We start from the raw sequence: 20,417 nt of genomic DNA, 5'->3' as shown, positions 1-20,417 counted from the left end.
TCCATAATGTAGAGTACACTAAGTAGAACAACTTTCATACCTGGAGCTAAGGCCAATTCTGCCTAGATAGGCCGGGATCGACGCTGAAAGCTCAAAGCTTCAAATCAGAAATCGGAGCTCCACCGGTCGAATCGAGTTGCAAGGTTGGTATGGTTGGAACCAGGAGGAGAAAAGCTTCAAAACGAGGGTAATTTTAAGCCAAACCATCGCCGGAATCTGCCGAAGCAACGTCGAATCACCGCCGTCGAGTTTCGCTGCTTCGATCCGTCGCTTACGGTGCTCCACGGAGGAAGTGAGCTGATGGGGGATGACGGCGAGGTAGTGGCGATCAGTTCTGGGCCGGTGTCGTCTCCGGATGTCGCCGGAGGAGCGAGTTCATGCCTGGTTGAATCGGGTGTATTCGAGTTACGTCACTTGGATATTTGGGAGAGTTTGGGTTTTGGAAATTCCTGGAAATCGGCCCAAAATGGAAATCTGATAATTTTTTCGGAATTTCCCTATTTATACTAAATTTTCAAAAAAGAAAATAACTTCCGCTGACCATAACTTCTTCATACAATCTCCGATTTTCGCGTACCCTATAACCACGAATTCATATTGATGCGCTCTACAACTTTTATGAAGGAAGTTTTCAGAGAAACCAATGAATAAAAATTCAAACCTTGACCGTTTGTAAACAAAACGTTTCGAGTACTTATTCGTCTGAAACACTTCCACTCCACCCCCGAACCACGTAGTCTTACAAACAACCAACTTAATAATTTCTGAAAAATCTTCAGAAATTAATAACAAATTTCTGGGGTAGTACACACTCGCGTGCACGTGTAATCATCATCTCAGGAAAGCCACTAATAACAACTATAGTTCACAGTTAACATAAACCAAAAAGCATTTTAAGTCAAAATTCAATTTTCACTTACCTATGAACTGTAGCCGATCAAGTTCATAGAATTTAAAACAATATTTATGTTTGATAATGATTTCACAAATTAACAATTAAATCCAAAACAGTAATGTAACTCCGTTCATAAGAGAACATCATGAGATTTACTCACCTCAATATTCCGCTGCGTCTTCACACACAAAACGAGATAAAGTATAGAACACACTTCATTAAACACCTAAGAAAATTAAGGTCTCAACTTAGTACCAACGAAAACAAAAGAGTTTAAAGTTTGAATCGTGCACTAGAGCTAAAAACCGAAGGTTAAGCTAATCGAGGTGAAACTTCACATGTGACCACCAAAGGTCTCCGGAACACTTCGAGGGTTAATTTGATAAACTGAAAAGAAGAACCAACGGTCAAATCCTCACGAATTGAAAACCAGACAAGCTGAAGCTACGTTTAACCTAACATGTTAAAATGATTGAACTATGACAAAATAAAGATATCTTCATATGCTCGTATCGACGAGTAGAGAATAATGGAGTAAAAAAAAGCTCCAAAAGAGGCTGGACACATCGCCACATGCCGCCCAATGAACTTTTAAATGAAGAGCATAACAAGATGACCAACTTTTATACTTGGCATTAAGGTCGATTTGGCCTAGATCGAGCTAGATATCTCTTGGAAGCTCGCGGTGGCTGGAATTTCAAATCGAGAATCCGAGCTCCATGGTGTGAATCGAGCTTCAAGATTGGTATAAATGGAAAGAGCAAGAGGAGAGCTACAAAACCAAGTCGGGTCTGAGCCCGAAGGCTGCCGGAATCGGCCTGAACAACAACAGCGACCCGTCGTCATGTTTCGGCCCTTGCTGTGCGCCATGCACAGTGAGTTTCGAGGTGAATGATTGATCGGGGTAGGTAGAGGAGAGAGAGAGAGAGGAAGAAAACTACCGTGCGACGCCGGACGACAGAGATGGGTTCGGGTCAGGTTGGTGGAAAACGAGTCGGATTAGGGTTTTCTACGGAGAGAAATTCTTTTTGGAGTGTAAAATTTTGATTTTTTTTTTTTTTCGGAATTTTTCAATCTATAAATTTTTTTCCCAAAATAGTAAATATTCCGCTGAACATAACTTTTTCATAGGATCTCGAATTTAGTGTGCCTCCTATCCACGAACTCGTATCGACGTGTTTTACGACTTCGGTGAAAAAAGTTTTCACAAAATCGTAATGAATAAAAAGTCAACATTTAAGATCTCGAAAACATATTGTTTCGAGTAGTTATCATCCGAAATATTTCTATTTATCAAATAAGAGCAACTGATCCAACAGCTTCCTCATATTTTAATTTTTCTTTATTTTAGGAAAAAATGAGCTACTTTTGCTCCACTAGATCTTCTATAACTATCCTTATTTTAGGGATAGTGAGGAAAACAAATTTCCCTGATTAAATTTACAGCAATCTCTAAATTTTTAAGGAAAAATTATGGAGATTTTCGAGATTGCTATAAAATAGAGGAATCTGTTGAAGTTGGAGAAGAAAAATGCTTTGACTTTTGCTTCCCTAATGCAAAAATTATAGCTAGAGAAGCTGTTGGAGTTGCTCTAACATAAGAACAAGGCACAAAAACAAGAATTTGTACAAACTGAACCTTTATTAATTTGAAGAAAAATTACAAGAAATTAATAACGAAAGTTCAAATCATTACATATCTGATCCTAAGGGGGGTGTATTCATTTAAGAGTCTACAAGATTTTTTTGTATTTTGAAAGTCTATGGGTATTCAATTGAGATTTTAAACAATCCTTTAAAATCTTGATGTATTCAATTAAGATTTAAAATTATCCATTCAAATCTGCAGATATTCAAAAGTATACGGATTTTTAAGGATTTCATTAAATGCTGGATTTTGGAGGATTTTATAGTGCTTTTTATACATATCAAAACTAAAAAACAATCCAACCACTTCCCAAGAGATTTTGATGGATTCTTTCTCACTCAAAAAATGAAGAAGCTCTTCACCAAAAAAAGAAAAAAAGAAGAAGAAGCAGCTCTCAATAGGTGACACTCATCCATTTTGTTTTAGACCTATCTTCCCACTATCCTCCTCTGCCTCTACCTCTGCTCTCATCTAATAATTTTTTTTATATTTTTTTTATCACTATAGCTCTGGAAGCCTTAATCATTCTAGCTAATTAAGCTCACTTTCAATGGTATTGTTAAGATGATACATACACACATGTTTCTTTTTTTTGAATCAAACCCGAAGCCGGGTGCCGATATATATACATATATTCATCTAAAGCCAGAATAGACTCTACATACACACATGTTTCTTTTGCAAATTAGATATGAAATAAATTATATCATTAGTTTACTACTTTATTTTTTGTGTAACATTTTGGCCGATTAGTTTTCACTTATTATTCATATATCATTATACACAACATAAAGAATGGTAGATTGCCATATATATATATATATATGTGTGTGTGTGTGTGTGTGTGTGTGTGTGTGTGTGTGTGTGTATACTTTTTTGTCATTGATATAGCATTATAGTTGGATACATACATCAATTGCTTTTAAAGAAGAAGAAAAAAAAATTAACCTACAAAAAACATCATAAGGACTTGTAAAATCTAAACAAATACTACTAAATCAATCTATTAGAATCAATCAGAGTCGATATAGAATTTAAACAATCCGTGGATTAAGTAAATCCATGGATTATAAAAACTCAAACAAAATCTTTTAAAATCTGAATTGAATACACCCTCCTAACTATGTTGCGACGGAACATAAAGGACAAATTTTAAACTAAAAGAAACACTCTCAAGAATAACAATCACAAACTAGTCACACATGTTGCACCAAACATAGATAATTAACAAGGAACACGAGCCCACTACTCAAATATCAAATCTTTACTAAAGAACATAACTATAAGGAAATCATATAATGCATCACATATTTTCAAAGCAATGAAATATAGGGTAAAGCTATGGTATGTTAACATTTCTCATACATCAACTATTTTTACCACTTTAAGGACTCATGTTACCACTTTGAGGACTAATATTACTATTTTGAGGATTCATGTGGTAAACTAAGAAAATTTACCACTTTAAGGACTCATGTTACCACTTTGAGAACTAATATTACTATTTTGAGGACTCATGTGGTAACTAAGAAAATTTACCACTTTAAGGACTCATGTTACCACTTTGAGGACTAATATTACTATTTTGAGGACTCATTTTACAACTTTTAAGGCAATTGTATGCATGTCATACGTTAACACATTGTAGAAATATTAGTCCTCAAAGTGGTAACATGAGTCCTTAAAGTGGTAAATTTTCTTAGTTACCACATGAGTACCCTATTGAGAGATAGTAGCCCCAATTACAAAGTCGTTTGGCAAATATGTGAAGCATTGGTAGTGACAGATGTTCTAAAATTATAGAAAGCTTTGACTTTTGCTTCCCTAATGCAAAAATTATAGCTAGAGAAGCTGTTGGAGTTGCTCTAACATAAGAACAAGGCACAAAAACTAGAATTTGTACAAACTGAACCTTTATTAATTTGAAGAAAAATTACAAGAAATTAATAACGAAAGTTCAAATCATTACATATCTGATCCTAACTATGTTGCGACGGAACATAAAGGACAAATTTTAAACTAAAAGAAACACTCTCAAGAATAACAATCACAAACTAGTCACACATGTTGCACCAAACATAGATAATTAACAAGGAACACGAGCCCACTACTCAAATATCAAATCTTTACTAAAGAACATAACTATAAGGAAATCATATAATGCATCACATATTTTCAAAGCAATGAAATATTCAAAATAGTAATATTAGTCCTCAAAGTGGTAACATGAGTCCTTAAAGTGGTAAATTTTCTTAGTTTACCACATGAATCCTCAAAATAGTAATATTAGTCCTCAAAGTTGTAACATGAGTCCTTAAAGTGGTAAAAATAGTTGATGTATGAGAAATGTTAACATACCATAGCTTTACCCAAATATATATATGCTAGAAATCAACAGCTTCAGTGAAATTCTGAATCTATTGAAACACCTCAATAAGGTACTGACCCTTAGTAGGATTAGTAAACCATTAGTAAGCCGATTTTTTTTTCAGAAACAGATGTACTACAGTTTATAAATTTTTCTACAACTCAACATACATATATAGTTTATAAGAATGCAAAAGAGTTGATCACAAACAAGAGAGCATAACAAAATTAAGAAATTTTGAAGCTACAAACGAAACCGATAGAGGAAGCTTAGAATTGAACCGATTTGCAGAGGGGTTCGAGCTATATCACTGTAATTTCTAGTTTTCATTATGTCGGTGGAACCAAGGCTAACTCAGTACCACCAAAATATGAATACATCTGTAGGCCATTTATTTTAAGAACTCTCAAGCCATTTGAACCAATGGCTAATGCTTTGTTTCACATTTCAATCCTGTAAGTATTGTTTTCTAAACAGAATGATTGAAAACATTGAACTCTACCAAACTACGAACAAACAACAATATTCAGAAGATTTACCCTTCAATAACTAGAGTGTGGAACAATAAGCTAATGAACATTACACATACATATTTGTAATCCTTTTAGAACATCTGTCACTACCAATGCTTCACATATTTGCCAAACGACTTTGTAATTGGGGCTACTATCTCTCAATAGGGTAAACAACATTACAGAAACTAACGGGACGAAATTGTGATCATGAGGACAAATATATTGATGCTGAGGACAAAACCCAAAAATCAGTAAGGAACCTTGGATAGCAAGCTTAATAAAATTCTTTTGGCACAATATATATTTTCTTTATTAAGCAGGAGGAATAATACAACAATTAATTCAGGAGGAATAATACAACCTGTAGACAAACCTAAATAAAGGGATTCAAAAGACAGAACTAGCTTAATATAGTGCAAAGTGTTAATCATTACGCCAATTACATACAGATAATCTAGGCAACTAATTTCCAGCAAAGCACATTGGCTAAAGCTAGAAAGAACATATTAGATCAGACAATTACACAGATTTTCGACAGCGAACTACAAGCTTTAAGATTTCCTCTTAAAATTTACTCTCTTTGTTTATACTAAGAAATTACATAACACCTCAAATCAACTATTTATAAAATGAATAAGCTAATGCATCGAGTAGTTCGGCTAGAAACTTTATTAAACAAAATCTAGTAAAACCAGTCAAATGGTTGCAACAAATGGCCCTTAAGAGTAAAAGTACCACAGATCATACAACCAATAGTAATTTAAAAAAAAAAAAAAACTGACCCTCAGGAGGATTAGTTCCATATACGCATCACTAAGGCAAAAAATACACTCGGTGCTTCAATTTTCACTAAATAAATAGATGATAAACGTAATCCAAAAATGGAATATGATAACAAATTACAAGGATTAGTATACAAGTTAAAATAAACAACCGAGATTTGAAACCCTAACTTTCTACAGATCGCAGAGCAAAAGAGATAAAGAACTAACCACTCCAGTGGGACTGTAGGTAGTGATGGTGAACTTGTGGTCGCTCTGGTAATCCTTATACAAGAGATCTACAAAATTCAACAAAAAAAAAACACAAAAATCATTGACTATACCTACTGACCGGTCTGACCCTCAATAACTAGAAATTTCTTAAGCTACCGATCTTCAAGACCTAGTGTCACTGGAGCCTTGCTTTGTTGCTTCACTATTGAAACCTCGCTTTGTTGTTTTGCAGCCGGAGCCTCGCTTTGTTGCTTCACCGCCAAGATCAAACCCTAGCTTCCTTGTGATTGAAGTTGAAATGAGGGAGAACTAAAATGAATTGGGTTGCATCAGCTTCAATGACATTTGGCGTAATTTGTTTAATATTATATTGCCCTTTCAGTCACTGGGCTTTAGAGTGGTTGACGGCCCGTTAATGTTAGTAGACCGCATGGGTTAAGTGATTTAGGTCTTGCGCATGGTAAAAAATCAGGGACTATTGTAGTTAATGGTGTCTAGCCCACTTAAACCTTTTTTTTTTCTGTCAATACATGGACTCTTTTTCCAAGGAGTTGCTCGTGATCGATTTCACGATATATATATTTTTGTTTTTCCTTGTGCTATATAAGTGTTTCAATCTCGATATTTATTATCCAATAGAGAAAAACTTTTGTGCAAAATTAAAAAAAAAAAAACGAAAAATTTCGTTAATGGATTTGCTCTTATAATAATTTTCGTAGTATCCCTTAGGATCCTTACGCGAAAGGTCCGAAAGGAAAATTTGTAGGTCTTTAATAGTTTAATCTGTGTGGCAAAAGAGTCCTTATATTTCTGTTGTAGAGAAGAAGGGAAAAGATGTAGCCCACAATACAATAGCAGCAGCCAGCCAGCCACAATCTGACACAGGAAATTTTACGCGGGGTCCATCATATCCATGGACTGTGGAGAGTGCCACATCTGCCAAACTGATAAAAGTACCAACAGATAATAAAACCATTTATGTCTCTCCAGTTTTTCAACACTGGGACTTCGCACTTGAATTCCACTGCAATGGAAGCTTGCTCCTTGCAGTCACCAACTGTAACCACCATACCCTCCTCTTTATCCCATAATGGGTTTAAAGAACAGCCTTTTCTACGTGCTCAGGTCCTCAAGATTTCCAATTCAAAGAGGCACCCACATGTCAGGAAGCTAGGATTTCTTCATATCAAAGCTCAAGCCTCAGGTATGTAATTACTATTTTCAGTGTTTTCTGGAAATGGGTTGTTTTTCCTGCACACATGAATTAATTGTTGGTTTGGTACGGTTTGATTTCATATATGATGCTTAAATTTGCTATATTATGTATTTGCAAAAATGAGCAATGATATGATCCCATCTTCAAAATGCAGTAGACTTTTACTGTTTAAGCTGCATCATGTTTCTAAGTTTTCCAGAAAGAATATGGAGGCAGTGAAGATTGAAGTAATGTATGTTTGAAAAGTTGGTTATCTGCTTGCATTAGTGGTAAAAAGGAACTTTTACATAAAGACAATTTTTTGAAGTAAAATTTGGATTATTTCCCCGAGAGATTTCAGGTAACATGAAATCCTTGGAAGCTGCAAGTATATTTATAAGTAGTACAGGGTTCCAAATAAGAGCTGGGGTCATTTGCATTCTTGGAGATTTTTTCAAAAGGACTCTGGTAGTTTAATGATGTAGAAACTCTACCCCATGATACTTATAGTCAATTTCAACTTTGAGAGATATATCTCTAAAACTTTATACCACAAATGCAGCAAATAAACGAGTTTATGGCAGCTCTTGTACTATCAAACTAGTTATTGTAATCAAGCACTAGCTTCCCTTATAGGCTGTGAGACATAGGTACCTATTTACCCTCTGTTAGTAAATATGCTACATCTTGCATGATATGACTGCATTATGGTGAGGAAGAATAAAGCACAAGGAAGTGACTTATGCTTCCTACTTCATGTGTGACACTATTTCCTTTCTTATGTGGGAAATTGGTAAATGATAAGCACTGTACTTCTTTCACCACCAATATGTAACCTAGTCTTATTGCTTTTACTAGGCACAACGAATTCCAGCTCAGAGATAGTTGAGGAGGTTACGGGAAGAGTAGGTGTGAAAGATGAGAATGTGGTATTTGTCGCTGGTGCTACTGGTAAAGTTGGTTCACGAGCAGTAAGGTTTATGTGTACTTCTAACTCCATGTTTACTTGAAAATATCGTTCAACTGGTATATTAGAGTTGCTAAGCATTCATTGTCGTATTCAGGGAGCTTTTGAAACTTGGGTTTCAAGTCAGAGCTGGCGTAAGGAGTGCTCAGAGAGCAGCCACCCTTGTAGAAGTACAACCGTTATTATGACATTAATTTTCCACCACTTTTCATTAAATCAGAGGTATGCTAAGTAAATAACTCTTCTGCAGAGTGTTAAGCAAATGAAGCTTGATGTTGAAAGTGCAAGCCAAGGAAGCCAACGTAAGATTAAAGCTTTACAACTATCAATTTCTTCTTGCATTTGACTTCTGTAAACTGTCAAGGCAAGAGGAGGAAAAAGTGAAAACTGAAAGCAATATAGGTTTTGAAAAAGAGATTTTAGCTTTTATATCTATGATTTTTCTAGGAAATAACAAGTATATTTGGTCTTTAGCCCAGCTGTAGAAAAGCTTGAAATTGTGGAGTGCGACTTAGAGAAACAAGATCAGATTGGACCAGCATTGGGAACCGCATCAGTAGTCTTGTGCTGTATTGGTGCAAGCGAGAAGGAGATTTTTGATATTACTGGACCATATCGGATTGACTATCTGGCTACAAAAAATCTTATTGACGCAGGTAAGCAAGTCAATCAACTGATAGCCTGTAATTATCACTTTGCATGTTGTAAAGTATATAGGGATTAGCACGTACCATGCTTTACTGGACCATATGTGATAAGTGTAATTATATAAAGCTTAGCTGTAATCATTGCCTTGCATGATGTAGTTATCCAATTAAGGGAAAAATGAAAGCATATATGCTTGCTGTGCACTATTTCAGACCCCCTTTCTGCATAGATTTGTTGATAATTTCAACTCTCCTAAAAATATGTCAGTTAAACTGCGCTGAAACGATTTTAGGTGGTATTGTGTAATCTTAGCCTTCAGTCCTGAATCACTCATTCTCTTTGCCTGGAACATGTAATAGGAATGCAGTTCCCCATTTATGACCTAAAAGAGCTTAATGTGCGTTTTTCTGGTTAAGTTGATATGTTTTCTTTTTCATTTAATAATAAATGGGAAGGTGGAATAGAGTTTAGTGCACTGGGGTGGCAACTGATATTCCTTTTGAGAATACATGTACTTTATCTTTGTTCTTGACTTAACCAGTGGTTTAATTTTAAACAAAACATATAAAGAAGCTTGACTATTCAGTTATTAATGTGCAGCAACTGTTGCAAAAGTTAACCACTTCATATTGCTCACATCTCTGGGAACAAACAAAGTTGGATTTCCCGCTGCTATTCTGAAGTAAGTTTTCAAGTCTTTATCCTTTCTTATGCTTGGTGAACATTTGAGATGTGTCATTTATAGATCACCTATGAACTTGAGATATTTGGGGTACTTCTTTACTTGGCTAAACTGACTCAGTTTTCTCCCTTTTCACAGTTTATTTTGGGGCGTCCTGATTTGGAAAAGAAAGGCTGAAGAGGCACTGATAGCCAGTGGACTTCCCTACACTGTGAGTGTTTAAGTAAATAAATTCAGAGGTTATAGGTGCTTTCAGTACTTAACTTTTGTGTTCTCAGATAGTGAGACCCGGTGGAATGGAACGGCCCACTGATGCTTACAAGGAAACTCATAATATTACTCTCTCAACGGAGGATACTTTATTCGGTGGTCAAGTGTCGAACCTGCAGGTACTTTTGTGTGAAGTTTACTCAAGTGCAGTGATGTTTCTGTCTTCAGTGTTAACCTCTTAAACATGCTTTCAGAAACCACAGCATTCTCACAATGCAAAAAATCCTGAAGAATATTTCTGTTTTTGAGGTTCAAAATCCTGCTTCTTTTCTTGTCTTTTGTCATCTCCACACCTTTTCTTCTAACAAAAAGAAAATTACTTGTAATTCTCTATTTTGCCTTTTGTGAAGTTTCTTACTGCTGTGTGTTTCTTTATAAAAAGGGCATGTTGAATTGTGTCTGTGTTTTACTGTTATGGTTGTACTTTTTTTTATTGGACAATGCTTAATGCAGAGCATTTTGTTTTACCCCATTGTCATATCACTAGTAATAAATCAAATCTTGCATTGAGCCTGTTATTCTTCTCTTTTTTCAAAAATGAAAATCTTGACGAGCTATTCATGCATGATGTTATGTAAAAGAAAATGATAATAAACATCAATGAAACAGTCCAAATAAAATATCAAATGTTCTTATGCACCCTGGCTATTTTTCCAGTAGCATTGGTTTCCTTCGTAGTGACACACTGACACCCATTGTTTTCATGCAAAAATGTAGTTTTCTCTGGAAGTTCAAGGTCATATTTTAAATAGTTTTCATGTACGTAAAATGTAGAATTGGTTTTACTCATATCAGTCATATGACACATTCTATTTCCATCTTTTTAAACCTTCTCTCCTTTTATTCTCCGATTTAGTTTCGAACTATAGATAGAGAAGAATGTCTGCAATACGGTTTGAGAAACCTGAAATTCATCAATCAAGATTAAAAAATAAGCTTTTATCAATTGATACAGGTAGCAGAGCTCATGGCATGCATTGCCAAAAATCCTGGCCTTTCTTACTTCAAAGTTGTTGAAGTAGTTGCAGAAACAACTGTTCCATTGACTCCTCTGGAGGAACTTCTGGCAAAGATACCATCTCAACGCGCTGACATATACTCACCAAAGGTATGTTGTTCCTTTCATTTGTTGACATTTACTGATTAAAGAAATATTTGGTCCTTTTTCGCCTACAAATGCAAAAAACTGTTCAAGAAAATTTGATCTGAGCCTTGAAGTTCTGAAGTGGGCCCTGGACTCCTGGAGTGTCCTTACTACACTGCTATGAGATCTGTTTAAATCAGACTTCTAGAACAGTAAAATGGAACTCACTGTCCTGGCAATAAAACAAGTAGAACTTTGCAACTTTCCTTTTCATGAAGCTTTTCAGATGAATTCTTTGACAAGAGAGTGGTGGGGGGTTCTTATGGAATGCATTTTTTCCGGTTGACTTACGGAATGAATTGATTGTCTCTTTGGGGCCTTATCAGCTAAGAAAATAATTAGTTTTCTACATGAGGCAGTGCATCTGGATGGATAGGTGGGTCTGTGTGGTTCGCAATCCTCTAGCCGATGGCTGGAAGGAAGGGATTATTTTTGTGTCATCAGAAAATAATAGCACCAAAGCAAATTGCTAGGAGATCCGGAGCCAAATTAAAGTTCTTTTTGGTGTCATTAGGAATTTGGTGGTAGTGCTGCTGCTGCTGCTTCTGATCCAGAACCTTCTAAGATTGCCACATCTGAGAAACCAAGCACTCCCATTGAGAAAGAACCGGCAAAAGAAGAAGTGCTGGTAAAACAGCCATCATCTCCTTATATTGCGTAAGCCAACTTATATTACAGTGCCATTTGTAAGTTGGAATATCGATTAATTATTTAATGTAAACCTAATTTTGTTTTCCCAAATATATGGAAGCTATGAAGATTTAAAGCCACCAACATCTCCTACTCCAACACCAAGTGGTCCCAAACAAATTCCTCCAGATGCCTCTGCATCGGTAGAAGTTACCTCAACACCAGTAGAAGTTGCATCACAACCAATTGGAGGTAATGATGTGATAGAGGCTATCACAATCAGTGTTTCTGAAAAGGTTTCTCCTCAGAAATCAACTCATAGCCATTCACCCTACCATGTGTAAGTTTTTCTAAGCTTTCCTGTGACATGATAGATATGGGATGAATTCAGATTGAGCTGACATGGTTTTGACAGTTATGAGGATTTCAAGCCACCTAGTTCTCCAAGCCCAACGCCTGCTGGTCCCAAAAAAATTCCTCTGGATTCCTCAGCACCAGTAGAAGCTTCCTCAACATCGGTAGAAGTTGTATCACAATCAAGTGGAGGCAATGATGTTATTTCTGTTCCTTCCCAGAATCCCACTCATAGCCATTCACCCTTTCATGCGTAAGTTTTTCCTGATGGTTTATTCTTTGTTCTCAACTTTCTGAGCAAGTGTGGTTTGCTTCTTGTTATTTTTTACCTGTGCTCTTAGAGAGATAATACGTGTATTCTTCTTTCATCTTTGATTATGGCATGCTTTCAGATATGACAACTTTAAGCCCCCTTCATCACCATCTCCTAGTCCTCCAACCACATCACTCCTTTCAACACCCGCTGCAGATAATGGATCTCAACCGGGTGCCTTGTCGGTCAACAGCACAGTGAAAATTCCAACAGAAAATATGCAAAGTGACACAGACCAACATACCGAACCAAAGCCAAAACCACAATCGCCTTTCACTATGTAAGTGTCTTCCTTGTTGCATATTTTAGCTGCTCTTGAGATTTCCTAAGATCCATATTTACTACATATGGAAGTAAATATTTTTCTTTTACCATGCCTCAAAAGGCATTTTGTTTTTCAGTACTGACTAGAGTTAATCTTCCAAATAGATAGATTAGGACCATTGTTGTTTCTATGACAACTTAATGAACCTCAAGGCCTATAAATGAACAGGTATGAGGACTTAAAGCCTCCAGCATCGCCAATACCATCCCCAAAGAAATTCTAGACGATTCGCTGCCCCATCAATTTTTTACAAGGTATGATCCCAGTTTCTCCGTAGTTTCATATCTGAAGGAAAATGGAGGATTTATATTTACTTTAGGCCACACCCTCTGTGTAGAAATAACAATAACTACTTAATTGTAACAGAACCATATATAGGTGCAAGTAAATCTGAACTTTGCATCCAGGGTTGGCAAAGTTTTCATACTCATGAAGAGGAAGCAGCTGAGATTGCGGGAGTCTTATTCTTGGAAATTATAATGTAAACAATGTATATGTAACTGTGTGAATATGTACCTCAAGATTATGCAAACTCCAGTGACGTAATTTCGCTTGAATAAATGATAATTTTATGTCAGAGGTTTCAAAAATTTGAGATTGTTGGATGACAATGGCTTCTGTCATTAACACAACTACCAAGTGAATATCATCTGCAAGTACCTGAACCTGAACCTCACATTACATGAGGGTCCAAACACATTCTGAAAGTGAAACTCTCACCCGTCTCTCGCTTATTGCCCTACCTTAAAGAACCAACATGAGTCACTGATTTCGGATAGGAACCAAGTAGATATCAAGGGGCAACCATTTTTTGTAGACCCCAGGATGTTATAAATTTTTGTTCATTGTTGGCACATTTTGATTAAGGCCTCGTTTGGTTCACGGAAAGTAAGTATCGGAAAAGAAAAGTTGTTCCTTTCTATGCTTTCCTGAAGCAAAGGAAAATTGGGGGGGGGGGGGGGTAATCACTTTCCCCCATTCTTTCCTTGCATTTATTACTCACAACGCATTATTTTATTACATTAATTATAAACTTTTTAACAACTTTCCGGATAACTTTTCTTATGTTACCAAACATTAGAATGGAGTTCTTTGGAAATTTCATTTCCCTTCCCATGGGAAAAACAAAGGAATTACTTTCATTTCCATGAACCAAATGAGGTCTAAAAGTATTCAATTAGGAATATCATATATGCATATATCATTATATCGAATATTATACATCAGTAATAAGATATCCTATAGTTTTCATTATCTAAAAAAAAAAAAAAAGAGTACAATAATAATGTTCATCATATGCTGATTTTTCCAAGAATCAAAGGCAAATCAACCTCATCACACCACTCCACACACCTTGTCTCACAATAACTAGTATCGACCTCATTAGGCCAATAACTCAACCAAACCTTCCCTCCTATTCTCCACTTCAACACACTCCCTTCCATCTCCCTACTCAATCTCCATCCAACTCCATCCCCATACTCATCTCCACCCAACACCAAACTCCCCGTTTTCGTAAACGCCCTATTCGCACCTTCATATCGTCTCCGTAAACCGTTATTGTTCTCGCTTCTGCCACCAATAGACGGATTGCTCGTGGCCACTTCATGACCCGTCACGTTATCACATAACACTGCATCAAACACAGCAGCATTTCCCTCCGCATCCTGATCCCACCTCCAGTTCTTCTTCCTCGTCCTCGTCGACATTCTCATCGTAGCTTTCACTCTTGAATTCCTTGACTTGCCGAAACTACTCTTCATAATCTTTTGCATTTTCACTTCTTTCTCCCCGTTATCTGTAGATCGACCCAAACTCAACCCATGCACGTAGTTCGCCCCAACTTCAGGACCAACCCAAACCCGGATTCTCGACGGGAAATACCTCTCCTCGGCGTAGTCCACGTCATGGTTTTTGTTGAATCCAAGACTCGCCACGTGGAAGCGCAGGTTGTCGACACGTGCAGTCACCTGAATATACCCGTCGTAGAATCCAACTGAATATTCCACCTGAAGAACTGCCTCGAGCTGCTGGTGAGCCAGTGCGTACTTCAGCACCGAGTCCTTGGTTGTTTCCATAATCGGAAACTGAGTCGTCTGAACGTTGACTGAGCGCGTGGTTCTCATCCCAAGCACCGGCGCGTAGCCCTTCAGCACCCAAAACCCGCAAGCCTCGTTCGCGTAAGAGAATCCTAGATTCTGCTGAGACGGCGCCGTCAAAGCTGTTAGCGTCTGTAAACCTACGCCCACCTGCCTTAACATGCACCATTTTGCTAACATGTAGCCGAGGGTGCGCATGAAGCACAGCTCCGCGTCCACTCCGACTGTGATCAAGAACGTTCGAAGAGCCGGCGCGTGCTTGGACATCAAACCTTCAAGGTTGGGAGCCAGCAAGGACTTGAAGTAGAGAGAACCGACTTCACTCGGCGCGTCACAAGCGCAGAGCCAGAAGAGGCGCGTAATGAAAACCAGGTCGAAGAAGGTGGAGAAAGACTCGGGAGAGTGGGAGTCCATGACCCACGAAACCGGGTCGGGTTTGAGGGCTTTTAGCTGTGAACGCGGGCATGTACTATCGTGCGCTGTCGGCGAACGGGATATGGTCTCCTGGAGAAGCTGGAGTAACAGAGGGAGGAACGGCTTGTCTGAAGACAAAGAACACGTGTCAGAAACCCAGAGGGTTTTCTTGGACAGGTTCTGAAAGCCATGCAAGCAAACCGAGAAGGTGACGAGAGTGCCAATGTTGGAGCCTGAACTTCTCTCAGCCCTGAGTTGGATGGACCGAGTTGAGGAGTCGCCGTGACTCGGTCCCGAGCTAGCGAGCTCGAAAACGAGTGAGGAGTCCGACTCGGTCCATTGGGACAAGTTGGGTAGCTCGCAAATCCATGACCAAATATCAAGCATGGTGTTTTCTATTGGGGTTTAGGGGATGAGAAATTTTGTGGAGAGGTTGTTGTGGTGGGAGATGGGGTTTTAAAGAGGGAATGAGTGATGATGGGTTTGCCACAAACACCATGGATATAACATAAACCACGTATGAGGGAGGAGGGTTGTGGTTCTTGAATCCAACGGGTGGTTCTGAGGGTTTGATTTGGAGGTTTTGGACTGAATGCATTAAAGGGGACAGATTAACTTCGCTTTCATTTTCTCTTGTGTGTTCTTGGTTTGATTATTCGGATTGAAAATTGTTTGCATGCTACAGTATCTGTGACTATTAGCTGGGGACGTGATCTTAGATGCAGTTTGGGGTCTGGCGGCTTACACGTGGAGATTCGTACTGGGACAAACATGTCCAGATATGAATCGCAGAAAAAGACAACTCAGAACAAGACAAATGTTGAATGTATACATATAAAATTGTTGGTATTAACTGTGATTCTCAGTATCATTTTTCCATTATCTTTTGAGTCACAAGAATTTTCAGTTTGCTTCAAGGGATTGTTTGTATAAAGATTTTACGTACTGTATGGAAGTTCATTTTCAAGACCTCAACATATGAGCTAGATACTGCTTTGTTCGATCGCCAGCTAGCTCTGCTTAACGCTCGGCAGTTATAGTTCCATATATCTTCTTTTTGTCCTCAACGTTTTTCCTCCTAGTTCTTGGATATGAATTTAGGACTATCTATATACACCGATCAACATTAATTATTATATATCTACAACTTCAAAGTTAATGTAGATCGAAAGGTGGAGCTGATTGAGGAGTATATGATCGGCACAAGAAAGGGAAAATCAGCATTGTGCAATTTTGGGCTCCAACATACTATAATCCGACGTTTTAGACATCCGACGTTTAGGGTTTTGAAACCGCATCTCAATATTTCAGTTAATTTTCAAACTTTCACTTAATTTGTTATTTCTTTTTTATTTTCCTAGGGTTTTTAAGTTATATTTAAATGCCCTCTTACTGCTATTAAACTCATATTTCATATTATCAATAATTTGAGAAGTTCTTCTCAATTCTCTGGTATGGACTCCATATTTGTTCTCTTAAGTTTTATTGCTTGCAAACTCTTTATTACTCCGGCTGCATCAAAAGTAGGTTTTGATGTACCTCAATTTAGACCTTAACTTTCCGACTAGCCGGATGGTTTGCGACTGTTGTGTTGATTAATAACAAGTTCTTAAACATTTGAAGCTATGAAATGAGCTAGTATGAGGACCAAAACCTCTCATGACCATCACGATGCCATATCTGACGAATATTAAATAAATAATTGAAGTGCAGAAGTACACAATGATGAATGATCAAAGCCACAAAGCAATACAAGAGGATTGAATAATATGAATGTTGTAAATTAATATTATGTTAGTATAGTATTGGCATTCATTCTTCACAAAACACTATTCATTAAGAAGCCCAAGGTTGCAGCCCAAGCCCATACTTGTTTAAATACAATTGTTGTGGTTGACTTGGTTGTCTTGCTGTCAAAGACCCTCGTGAAGACTGGAAAATCAGTTGCTAGCAGCATTCCCATCTTAGCATAATTGATCAATTGCAAATTGCTTCTTTTTCTCTTTGGGGGTTGCCTTGCTGTCGAAGACCAAGACCAAGACCAAGTTTGAAGACTAGTTCAATTAGAACTTTCTACCTCATCAGTTTGCTGCTTTGCTGCCTTGTTAACGTGATTCCATCTCATCTTGCTGTCACTTGAAGTTCAAAAGAAGACCCCTCTTCCCATGGCTCAAGTAAGCTCATGCATGGCATCTCTTTCTCAAAGTCAATGGTTTTTCATGGGTTCCATTCCTATGTCAGTTTTGATTATGGAGCTTGAGTGTTTTGGCTTCTTGAATTGGTATTCCCAATTGAAATTAGGAGCATGGATTTACATGGGCAATCTGAAATTATGGGTATGGGTTTACCTACTCCAATTGAGATTAAGGGTCCTTTGAGTGAACTGTCCTTCCTCTTCCTCCTCTATATATATGAGTTCTCTGTTCCTATTTGGTCATTGAAAATACTTGGGTTTTCAATCCCTTTGTTGTTTAAAGAACTATCTCTTTGGTTTTCTGTTTTTCAAAGTGTCTTGTTCCATATTGAAAACAATTTGAAAAACAACAAACCATTCAATCATTCTTACATATCATATCTTGCATCCCATGAGGTCATTTGGGTATTGCAAACTTCAAAGGTGAAATCTCCAAGACGAACTTGCTGCGTTCATAGATTGTTTCATAGTTGAGATTTCTGAGTTGTTCACTTGTGTAAACAATTAGCAAGGAGTGATTACAAACAGTCTAGTGAGTTAGTCTAGAGAAGTTGCCGAGTTCAGTGCAATCTTTGTTTTGTAATCTTGTAAGTTGTTGTTCATTAGTGAATTGGTTTTGGTCTTTCAAGAGTTAAAGGACACGCAGATGTTTTCCCTCGATAGGGTGTTTACTGCGTTAACAAAAATCTGTGTTCTTTAATGCTTTAGTTGGTTTGTTTGATTGTTCAGTACATTATGTTCAATATCAGCTCTCAGGATTGATCACCCAGTTGCAATCCCTGAGAAAGTTTTTGAACGAAAAAAAAATTGGTTGTGAGCCTATTCACCCCCCTCTAGGCTCCTTCTAGGATCTTCATATTATTATTTATATGACTGTTTACGTAAATACTCAAATATATATGATGTAAACTCTCTGTACTTCTATATAAAGAAGGCTAATGATATTGAATAATACACTTCTATCTTTTTTGATCGAATAAATGATAATTTCATTGATAAAACTCATGCCAAAAAGGCCATTACATATAACATACACTCCCGCTGTCTCGTAATGGATAGAACAAGGGTTCGTGGTGAAGACCATAGTGGTACATAGGGATAGACCAACTATATTCGAACTTATCACTCGCTTATTTAAAAGCGAGCCTATAACTATGACATAATCTAATACATAATTTATAGGCATAGAAACATAAAAGAAACTACATCTTCTCCTTACCCTTCAAGCTAGGGCTAAGAGGTTTTCCTGAGTACAACATGCTCAAGACTTCATCAGCAGTTACCATTTTGGATTTAGGCAATTTTTGCTGCAATCAAGGGCCACCATGCAATTGTTAGGAGTGCCAACGCTCTGCCCAAACAGCGATACTAATTACCAAATATGATCGGAATCGGATTGACGAGGGGAGCCTCGTTTTGGGGATGATCGTTCTCGATCCATCCATGGCTCACCTTCAACGACACCAAGTATACAGAATTCAGACCAAAACATTATCGCAGGAGCAATCGAAGGCTTAAAAACAAATATTTTGGGAGCGCAAGACGTTCTCTTGCTCCATGGAGGATATGTTGTTGATGATGGAGAACCAAAGCAAGGAATGGAAGCGATAGCCGAAGATGGCAGTCGCGATGGAGGAGATGGACAGAGGCTGAAGCCGTCGCCGCTTCTTGGATGAAAAAGAGGTTGACGGCTAGGAAACCCTAGCAGATGCATCCTTTTAATTTCTCTTAGCTAGAACCTTTTATTAAGGCTTTATTTCAACCGTTCTATGACAAGTGATTAACCACGAAAAGACGTTTATTGGGCCAATTACGAGATGATTTTTAACGAAAAAAATAGACGAATGACTAAAGTGTAAGATATAATACACTTCTACTTGCTCCCAACTGTTCTCTTTTTATCTTCTCTCTACTTTATAACAATGAACAATAAAATTAAGATGTGCTCGATTTTGTCATCACATAGGATTTTCTCTGATTGATAATAAAATTATTTAAAAAAAAATTTCTAAAATTGTAATACTAATATGACGAGTCATCGCAAGTCTTCTACTCTTTTTTTTTTTTTTTAATAGAAACTTTTATAAAACAAGATCCCCCACATCAGAACCAACGAGGTTCAGGACGCATTGGACATCATACAAGAGAATATTTGTTAAAGAGAACTAACCCAATCAATCGGAGATACTCCCTTAAAAGCAAACGATGCAATACAATCCGCTGCAGAGTCAGCTTGCGTGCTGGATCAAGTCCAGCTAATATCCTCAAAAGAGGAAACTATAGCTAAAATACCCATGACAATGGGGAAAGCCTTCTAATTAACCCACCACCTTCTTGAATTTGAGAGAACTGAAACTAAGTAAAAGAAGTCAGGTTAAATGTGGACCGAGCTATAAGATAAGGAAGAGGCTAGTTTGAGCTAATGCAAAATTGCAAAGGCTTCAGCCGCAGTAGCAGAAATTGATGAGGACACACAATTCATAGAACATGCTATCAGAGTCCCTAAAGAGTCACGCACAAGAACAGCAACACCACCACATAAAGTGGAAATATATATCCCAAGAAACATTAGTAATTATTTTAAGACAACCAATAGGAGGGTGCTTCCACAGAACCAGGGACACACAAACGCCATGATTCCTGGGAAGAACATTACGCTGATGATGGACGAGGAATTAATCCTTAGCAGCATTGAAAGCTCTTCTGGTAACAAAAATAGGTTCTAGTACTGTCTCATATTTAAAAACACATTTACAATGCA

The 20,417-nt window shown here is 37.5% G+C and overlaps 2 protein-coding genes across 3 annotated transcripts; one reads left to right on the top strand and one right to left on the bottom strand.

Annotated features, from left to right (window-relative positions):
* Positions 1-7,385: 7,385 nt before the first annotated feature.
* On the top strand, positions 7,386-13,526 carry LOC133740889 (protein TIC 62, chloroplastic). 2 transcript variants are annotated; one of them, XM_062168833.1, is made up of 15 exons: positions 7,386-7,625; positions 8,475-8,592; positions 8,681-8,753; positions 8,834-8,885; positions 9,063-9,239; positions 9,832-9,913; positions 10,052-10,124; positions 10,192-10,302; positions 11,139-11,291; positions 11,842-11,984; positions 12,079-12,297; positions 12,373-12,564; positions 12,704-12,904; positions 13,118-13,203; positions 13,357-13,526. In XM_062168833.1, the coding sequence occupies exons 1-14, from the start codon at positions 7,400-7,402 to the stop codon at positions 13,170-13,172; spliced, it is 1,875 nt and encodes a 624-aa protein (XP_062024817.1). In that variant the 5' UTR covers positions 7,386-7,399; the 3' UTR covers positions 13,173-13,203; positions 13,357-13,526. The 2 variants fall into 2 exon arrangements, with proteins under 2 accessions (XP_062024817.1, XP_062024815.1); XM_062168831.1 differs by having other exon boundaries at positions 7,387-7,625; positions 13,316-13,526.
* Positions 13,527-14,106: 580 nt separating this feature from the next.
* On the bottom strand, positions 14,107-15,927 carry LOC133738305 (uncharacterized). The gene has a single exon (XM_062165820.1). The coding sequence runs from the start codon at positions 15,847-15,849 to the stop codon at positions 14,242-14,244; it is 1,608 nt and encodes a 535-aa protein (XP_062021804.1). The 5' UTR covers positions 15,850-15,927; the 3' UTR covers positions 14,107-14,241.
* Positions 15,928-20,417: the final 4,490 nt, after the last annotated feature.

The sequence above is a fragment of the Rosa rugosa genome, chromosome 3 (genome assembly GCF_958449725.1).
Source record: "Rosa rugosa chromosome 3, drRosRugo1.1, whole genome shotgun sequence".
Classification (NCBI taxonomy): Eukaryota; Viridiplantae; Streptophyta; class Magnoliopsida; order Rosales; family Rosaceae; genus Rosa; species Rosa rugosa.
This window is presented reverse-complemented; position numbering and strand designations above follow the sequence as displayed.

What these genes read in the sequence shown, in the direction of transcription:
- LOC133738305 (XM_062165820.1), bottom strand. Translation starts at nt 15,849, where the DNA reads ATGCTTGATATTTGGTCATGGATTTGCGAGCTACCCAACTTGTCCCAA.
- LOC133740889 (XM_062168833.1), top strand. Translation starts at nt 7,400, where the DNA reads ATGTCTCTCCAGTTTTTCAACACTGGGACTTCGCACTTGAATTCCACT. An exon ending in TTTCCCGCTGCTATTCTGAA is followed by an intron (nt 9,914 to 10,051) that starts GTAAGTTTTCAA and finishes CCCTTTTCACAG; the next exon opens with TTTATTTTGGGGCGTCCTGA. An exon ending in GTCAAGTGTCGAACCTGCAG is followed by an intron (nt 10,303 to 11,138) that starts GTACTTTTGTGT and finishes CAATTGATACAG; the next exon opens with GTAGCAGAGCTCATGGCATG.